Source organism: Camellia sinensis, chromosome 5 (assembly GCF_055761805.1).
Source record: "Camellia sinensis isolate YWXY chromosome 5, ASM5576180v1, whole genome shotgun sequence".
NCBI lineage: Eukaryota > Viridiplantae > Streptophyta > Magnoliopsida > Ericales > Theaceae > Camellia > Camellia sinensis.
The window spans coordinates 162,841,764-162,850,818 of NC_138965.1; the positions used below are offsets into that span (position 1 = coordinate 162,841,764).

The 9,055-nt window shown below is 30.6% G+C and overlaps 1 protein-coding gene across 1 annotated transcript; it reads right to left on the bottom strand.

Annotated features, from left to right (window-relative positions):
- Nucleotides 1–422: 422 nt before the first annotated feature.
- On the bottom strand, nt 423–6,946 carry LOC114264751 (putative inactive receptor kinase At2g26730). Its single transcript, XM_028205448.2, has 2 exons — nt 5,406–6,946; nt 423–1,270 (listed from the first exon to the last, which is right to left on the bottom strand). Exons 1-2 carry the CDS (start codon nt 6,709–6,711, stop codon nt 603–605), a joined length of 1,974 nt encoding a protein of 657 aa, XP_028061249.2. The 5' UTR covers nt 6,712–6,946; the 3' UTR covers nt 423–602.
- Nucleotides 6,947–9,055: the final 2,109 nt, after the last annotated feature.

Here is a 9,055-nt window from a genome sequence, read left to right on the forward strand (position 1 = left end):
TCTATAAAAATCATTGCACAATTAAAACAACAAAAAAATAGAATCATTGCACAATTAAAAAAACAAAAAATAAAATGAAAATAACATATAAGAATGTTTTGAAAAGATAATTAAAAATTGATTTTTTAACTTTTTAAATTTTTATTATTATTTTATATGAGAGATAATACAATTCAAAATGAGTTAAAAATTAACTTTTAATTTTTAATCCATATTTCCAAATCACCCCATAATACCCACCCTAACTTCACCACAAAAAAAGAAGTCTCTACTACTGTCCAAAACTGTAATGGACAGGCCTATCATAATTTTCTCTTTAATGATTTAATCAAATCATTTTTGCAAATTCTTGTCTATTTATAGCATATGAAAAAAATAAAAAATAAATAACGATGAGTTCAATTATAAAACTAAATCACTTATTTTTCCAAAAAAAATATATATATAATGAAATAACATAATTATAATTATTGAATTCATTTAATTTTTTTTCAAAAGTGATTTACACGCAAGAATCAGCAAAATGAATGAATCACATGATTAATATATAAGCATTTCCAAATATGCCCCCTTTGAATTTTCAGACAAGAGTCTGTGTGAGTCTAAGGTGTGAGAGCAGGAGGAGGTGGGGTCCTGGACCCCTGCGGAGGAGTATAACCGTCCGATCCCCTAAACGGGTCATCAGACGACTGTCGTAACCCATCATCTCTACTCATCATATCCTCAATCATACGGACCACATCATTCATCAAGGGTCTCTGATCCGGTACAGTCGACACACACCCCATCGCAATCTGCAGCGTCTGAACCATCTCTTCCTCCACATCATGATACCTCATCAACTCCACATCAAAAACCTCCGCCGTCCATTCCTCCCTCACCACCGACTGGACCCACCTCGGCAAGTCGATCCCTTCCTCGCCGAGCGAAGCCTGGATCGGCGATTTTCCAGTCAAAAGCTCGAGGAGTAGGACTCCGAAGCTGTACACGTCGGACTTGAAGGTGGGTTTTCGGGTGTCGAGGAGCTCAGGGGCTCGGTATCCGGCTGCGCGGCTAGGCTGCGTGGAGGAGGCGAAGAGGGGGATGAGGCCGAAGTCCGAAACAGAGGCGGCGGCTGGGGGGTCGTGGCGGAGGAGGATGTTGGATGCTTTGATGTTGCCGTGGACAATTTTGGATGACACGTGTAGGTGGGCTAGACCTTTTGCTGTGGTTAAGGCGATTCTCAACCGGTTGTCCCAGTCTAGTGGTGTTCGCCCTGATCCTCTGCTTCCTGAAAAAACACCAAACGATACTCTTCTGGTTACCACTCTACTTTTTATGGTATTCTAAAATTTATAAATAAATTCTAAGATTCAAACCTTTTAACAAAATAACCTGAGTTTTTTTATTTCCTCAATTTAAATTCAAAATTTTAGATTTATTTTTAATCTAAATAATATACTTATTTTTTTATAAATAAAATTGACATGTTAATGGTTAAATGCAATAAAAAAATTATATTTTAAATATTTTTGTGTACATTTATATTTAGTATAATAATAATTAAAATATTATTTTTAATCAATTTTATTTAAAGAAAATAAATGAACAATTTGCTTAGTCATAATTTGCTCATTGTGGCCTTAATTCAAATTTATTTTAATAATATGAACCGTAAGTCTCATTGAGTAAAGCATTTATTTTAAAAATTAAATTAATTAGATAGCAATAATCACATAATCGGATAATATTTTCTCCCATCAAAATGAATAACATGTATTATTTTTAAAATTTACCATTCATTTTTTCAGAAGAAAAAGTGTTTCGATTGTGAGGTTGATGGATAGTTTGGGAGACGTAAAAAATTCTGATGGGGCATAATAACAATCAACAAAAGCTAGGCAATAAAAGAAGAGTTGTGTTTTTCTTTTTTTAACAATAGTGTTGTGTTGTTAGGACTCTCTTTTTTCAATCATTGAAAAGGTACTTAAAGCGTGTCAGTAGTTGGAGAGGGTGTTTGGGATGATTTAAGAGGGTGTTTAGATGATTTAAATAATTATAATTTTTTATTTTTTTTACGAAAAATGTAAAAAATATAAAAAGTGATTTGATTTAAAAAAATAAAAATATATATATATATATATTTTTATAGGGGATTCCAAATAATAAATATATTTTTTTAATATTTTATGATAAAATATACAAAAATAAAGGTAATATGACAAAAAAAAAATAAAAGATAAAAGATAAAAAAAATATATTTGTAAGAGCATTCACAATGGACGTGTTAGTGATGGTGTTAGTGTCAGTGGCCAAAGTTTAGCTAGTTACAGTAACGTTTGGATCTCACAACGGACGTGTTAACGTGTGTGTTAGTGGTGTGTGTTAGGGCTAGTTGTTAACTTGTTTGTTATCTGCGGAGAGCGTTGCAGCGGGCGTTCTAGCTAGGAAGGGAAGTGTTTTTTTGTCTTAGGGGTTGACCGGCTGGTTGACCGGTCAACGGCAAATTTTTTTTTTTTTTTTTTATACTTTTTGGGATTTTTTTTTTTTTGGACTTGAAATTTAATTTTGGGCTTGAAATTTTTTATTAAACTAAATTATTTGTTTATTTTATTTATTACATACATATATATATATATATATATATTTAATACACACCTTAACACACCCCTTAACATATCCATTGCACCATCACTCACTCTCTAAAATTAACAAACTCTTAACACATCTTAACAAACATTTGTGGGCCCTACTTTTATTACTTTTTGTCATATAACACACACCTTAATACACTTTTTTAGCCATCCCATTGTGGATGCCCTAAGGATGTCAAATAGTGCCTTAAGTCCCGTTTGTTTTCAGAGGCAGAATAGAGAGAATTAATAGTGAGGAGATTATTAGTGAAAGAATTAAGTAAAATTGTATTTGTTTTAATGATAGTTGTTAGCATAAAAATTGTTAAATTATTTTTTATATAAAATAATAAAATAAATAAAAAAAATACAAAAAATTAAACATTAAATGTTCAAAAAAAATGCTCCACATATAAAAAATAAAAAATTTCTAGTTCGGCGGACTATTTTTTTAATATCACCTCCACTTACTCCATCCCAATCTCCCTTCCAACCATCCCCTCTTCCATCTCAATCCATTCTCCAACTCTATAAACAAACACAATACTAAATAGATCCCACCTCCATCCTAATCCCATTCCACCCTCTACACCCAAAAACAAACGGACCCTTAGTGTTATGTGCACTACCAAAAAATCTCTGCAATTGAATAAAATTTTTAAAATATATTTAAAATTAAATAATAAAGAAATTTTAATTTACAAAAAAATAGATATTTAAATTTTATTCGCGAGTACTTTTGTGATGCTTTCATTAATATTGTGTTTTATGTGTTACATAACAAATATGTTTTACAATATATATTGCAACAAAAAGATTAAAATAAAACACAAAAAATAAATAAATACATTTACTGTAAATCGTTATCTGGTTCCACTCCAAGCATTCATAATTATAAAACTTCATTCATACGAAAATATCACAAAAATAATGTATTTGTATATTATTACTCTATATATACAACTTCTATTTTTACTCTATTTTATTCTAAATATATATTTTGTTATTCTTTATTATATATAGCTACAGTAATACTTTTTCACATAAAATATACTTCTTGAAAAAACTAAACAAACTAAAATTCAAAAGGTATTACTATAATAAGACAAATAAAGAAGTGTATTTGAAGTAAATTACAATATGAATAACAACTCCCTTATATATTTTGTAACATTTAAATTAATTATAATGAGATCCTCTCAATTATTACAAAATATCATTTTATTCCTTCATATAGCTACATTTGACCATCTCCATTATAAAAATTGAGTAAACAATCTCCTTATAAAATGTGCAAGTATTATATTTTTAAAATTAACAAAATCGAATTTTTATAAATATTAATAATTTTATTGAAAATCTTAAAAATATAAGAAACTAAATATAATTGGTTGTTAAAAAAAATAAGATAAATTACAAACACCCCCTGAAGATTTGTTTAAAATACTAACAACCCCTCAAGTTTTGAAAAGAACTCCCTTATCAAATTTTTTTATTTAATTGAAAAATAAAATTTCTAATTATTTTAATATATAATAATAATTTTTTTTGAATTATTAATTGAAATAAAATTTTAACATTATTAAAAAAATTGTAAATTATCTTAATAATTTATTAATAAAATAATTGTTTATTATGAAATTAAAAATTTATAATTTTTAAAATTACAGAATAATTTATATTTTAAATAAATGTGAAAGGATCTTTGTAATCACTTTCCTAATAAACATGCGCATTCTGCGCTTGTTAGCATTTAAGGTAAGCTTAGAATCTATGAAATAGTTAAAAAGTCAAAAACATTAAAAAGTAAATTATTTTTTTTATTTTTTATATTTATTTATAAAAAATTAAAATAATAATTTTTAACATAACCCTTAATGATTTTACCAAAATAATTAATAAAAAGCAGAATTCTATTATAAACATTTACATACCATACATACCTTTGTTACGTTATTTTTTTTCTTTAATTATCATATTATTTTAAGATATTTAATTATGATTTTTTGTGTGTGTGTGTTTGATTATGTCTTTTTTTTTAATTATAATTTTAAAAAAATAAATTATGTCACTTTTTTTTCCTGTAATTATCAGATATATAATAGTTTTTTCCGAAAAAAAAAAGAAAACACATATGATATCAACCTCTTTTGAAAAGCGATTAAAAGTTTTTTTTTTTATAACTTTTAACCCCTTTTAATTCACATTGTGGTATTTTAGGAAGGTAATAAAAAATTAGCTATTTAGCTTTTTTTGACCTTTTTTTTAATAAAAAAGTAACTTTTAATCTACCCCTTAAAACAATCCCTAAAAAAAAAAACAAAAAAAAACAGAAGCAACTTTTAATGTGCACACAACAACGATTTAAAGAGTGAAAGTACAAAATAAGTAAGAAATTGATAGATAATTATTTAGTAATTTCACATCTGCTATTCTATAGGTAAAAAAAATAAATAGATGAAATATTGTATAAATAATTGATGAATATAAAATGATATATTAAATAATAATTAATTAAAAAATACGAATAAATAATACTCTAAAAATATTGAATAATTATCCAAAATGGATATTTGTTGACCATAACAGCACAAGCCACACTTCGAAACCGATTAAAATTTAAATGTAAAATTTATTTCCAAATATATATATATATATATATATATAATTTCCATAGTTGTAACGGCTCGAGCTTCGTCACTACCAAAAATTCAGAATCAAAAAGTGAAATATTTCATTTTTTTTACTTGTATATATGTATATCAGAGAGAGAGAGAAAGGAGAGAAACATACCATGGAGAAGAGCAGACAAGCTACCAGCAGACATGTAATCAGAGACCAGCAATTTCTCATCTTTAGAATAATAATAAGCTCTGAGAGGCACGACATTATCATGCTTGATCTTCCCCAAAGCATCCAAGTGCATTTCGAATTCTTTCTTATTGACCACCACATCTTTCAATCTCTTCACCACCACCGTCGTCCCTTCCTCCAGCACCGCCTTGTACGACGTCCCTACACTCCCTTTCCCCAACACCTCCGCCGAAGCCCTCAGCAGATCCTCCAAATCGAAGCTATAAATCCCACCTCCGAAGAACACTAGCTTGTTTCTCTCTCCTTCTCCTGACCCACCTGTAATGTCATCCTTCGACGACGACGTCCCTGCCTCCGCCACCGCCGCTGAGCGCGCCGTCGCCGGTGGTTTCTGGGTTTTCGCCGCCTTTCCCCTGCTCTTTCGTAAACAGAGGATGAGAATTAGGAGCAGTACAAGGAGAAGCACTACTGATCCGACTGAGATACCGATAATGGCGGCTTTTGAGAGCTTTTTGGGGTTTTTTGGTGGTGGGTTTTGTTGTGGTAGTGGAATTGAAGATGGTGATGGGGATGGTGAGGGGAAGAATGGGTTGCAAGGTGGCAATGGTCCGTCGCAGAGAGCGAGGTTTCCGGCGAATGAGCTCGCCGGGAATTTCGACAGAGACGCAGGGATTGAACCGTTGAGACGATTGTAAGAGACATTGAAGTTTACCAAGCTTAAATTGCTGATGCTTGGGAGAGTACCAGTGAAGCCATTGTTCTCCAACAAAAGACCAGACAACTGGGTCAGATTGTTGATAGAATATGGAATTGAACCAGTGAAGTTGTTGTTAGAGAGATCTAAACGGTTCAACCGAGTTAACACGGGGATACTCGCCGGAAACTCGCCAGAGAATTTGTTATTCTGTAGATAGAGGCTTCGGAGGAGCTTGAGATTGGAGAAATCGGAGGGAATTTGGCCGGAAAGACGATTGGCACGGAGGCTGAGGATTCGGAGTTGGGCCAGATTTCCGATCGTGTTGGCCGGAATCTGACCCACGAGTCCGGCGGCGGGAAGGCGGAGAGAGAAGACGAAGGAGCGATGCGAGTCGCAGACGACGCCGACCCAGTTGCAGGCCGAGTCGGAGGCGTTCCATTGGAGGCGATTGGCGTGAGGGATTTGAGAAATGAATGCAAGGAGAGCTTGCTTGTCCTGAGTCGGCTCAGAGTCGACTCGGTGACTCAGTAACGCCAACAACACAAGAAGAACAACCCAGAAACCAGTAACAACAAACTTGTATTCCATTGATTTTGTTTTTTTGTATTTTTATAATGGGAGAATGGGTTTTGTTGGGCTTAGTTGTGGGCTTGAAGTAGTGGTGGTGATTGTCTGTGGTGGCGACTTTGGACGGACCCAGAAGTGATTTTCCGGCGACAATCCATGAGAGAGAGAGAGAGAGAGAGAGAGAGATTTAGAGAGAGAGGGGGGGAGGAGGGGTAGTGTGTTTTTGTAAAGGGAGAAGCGTGGTATCACGAGGGACACAAAAAGGTGTAAGAGAAAAAGCAAAATACTTAATTAATTAAAGGCAGTGGCTTTGGTCAGTCCAAGGTCGGATTAGACTGGATTGTGCTGTTGAGTTTGTAAGGATTTATTACGAATTTCGTTTTGATAATCTAAATTATTTAATATGTAGAATTCGTCGAGTACTATATATCTGTAAAAAATCACTTTGATCGAATATCAATAGCTATGTGAACAAAGCAGTTTTTTATCAACTGTTAATTTTTTCACCGTTTATTTTTTTTAATACAAAATTGATTTAATCACATAGTTATTGATATTCGATTAACGTGATTTTTTACCAATATATAGTACTCAATGAGTTCTGCACATTTAACGGTTCAGATTATCAAAACGGGCCAAAAAAATAGTCCCATGGACCGAACAAGACGGATCCAGTCTTGATCTTAACTTGAGACAAGCTGAACCTTTAATTAAATTCGTTTTTACCCCTTAAATTAATACAATTTTTTCATTTAAATTTTGTTTACGTGGTTTGTCAAGTTTTAATTTATGTTTATGTGATCAAATTATAATTAATATTCGTGGAAACCTAATTTTATATTAAAAAAATTAAATTTTAAATAGAGATTTCCCAATATTAGAATTTTATAAAATAAATCATATGCAATTTTTCATAATAAATAGGGTCTCTCAATATTTTTATGGATAAATTTCTCTGTGACGAGTTAAAATTTGTTTAATAATATTGTTGAGAGACCTTGATAAATAAATAAAAACATATTGGATCCTCCTACTATCCAAAGTTAAGAATAGACATTTCACTATTTTTCCTTTTAAATAATTTAAATGATACAATAAAACATTCATTTTATTTTTTTTTACTATTTTGAATAAATTACACTTCCATCACTAAGAATTTAAGGGATTATTACTTAGTAAGTCCTATTGATTAAATTTATTTATTTCTTTTTTGAACATGTATTGATTGGATTTATTTACTCACAAATTCTAAGTTTTTTCTTTAACGTATTTGCCTCTCATTTTGATAATGACAATTTTTTGGGATCATTTGATATATTGATAATGATATTGATAAATTTATTAAAATAATAAATAATTTAGACATTTTATTTTTTGCTTACGAATTTTGATTTGTTTTTAATTTACTTGAGTTGTGTATTGAAATATGATATTGGAAGTGAGCCTGGTTGAAATGTATTTTTTAAAAATAATTTACACTGAAAGTTAAATAAAAAAATTTAGTCCACAAGACCAACTCATAACTACACCTAATTTAATGGGTGTTTAGTTGTATGATTTATATTATCTAAATTTTAAAATTATTTATTTACCTATCAAATTAAGGATTTTATGATTTTTGATAATTTAAGAATAAAATTAATAATATAATAATTTATTAAATAAAAGTGAAATTAATTCAAGAAAAAAAAATGAAAGAGTTATAGCAGCAGTAGTAATGAAAACGTTTAAGTCACATAGGCCTTGTTTGGCATATATTAAAAAAGTCAAAAAATCACTTAGGCCTAAATTAAAAAAATCAAAAAATTACTATTTTATTTAAGTCACATCACCTTTCTATCACGTCACTTCAAACTCAATCCATACTCAATCTATGTTTTAAAAAAATTAAAAAAATATATTTATTTAAAACATTTCAAACTACCCGTGAACAGTGTAAAGAGGTGCAATGTACAATTAAAAGGTTTTATGGGTTTTAAAATGGTTAAAGGGCTAGATTGTACATGTGGCATAATCATAGATTTAATTGACCAAGCAAACGCGCAAGAGAGATTCATAGCTGGCAAGTGAGCAGAGCCAAACAAGTGGGAAGTACTGAGATTTTGATTATTTTTATATCCACTGAAATCTGGCTTGAAAGAGATTGAGATTGATTTCCTTTTTCATTTATTTGTAATACTTCCTCATGTGTTTCCTTCTTTATTGTGCCTCCTCATCAATTGTATTAAGTAGTTTTGTGCGTATCTTGTCTCTCTTAAATTTTTTAGGTACGATTTTGTTTGATTTTTATTTTCCTTGGCTTTTGTCTCCATAAGGTATGTTTGGTTTGCAAATAAAAGGACTTGTATGACATTATTGTACAAGT

What these genes read in the sequence shown, in the direction of transcription:
- LOC114264751 (XM_028205448.2), bottom strand. Translation starts at nt 6,711, where the DNA reads ATGGAATACAAGTTTGTTGTTACTGGTTTCTGGGTTGTTCTTCTTGTG. An exon ending in CTTGTCTGCTCTTCTCCATG is followed by an intron (nt 1,271 to 5,405) that starts GTATGTTTCTCT and finishes GTGTTTTTTCAG; the next exon opens with GAAGCAGAGGATCAGGGCGA.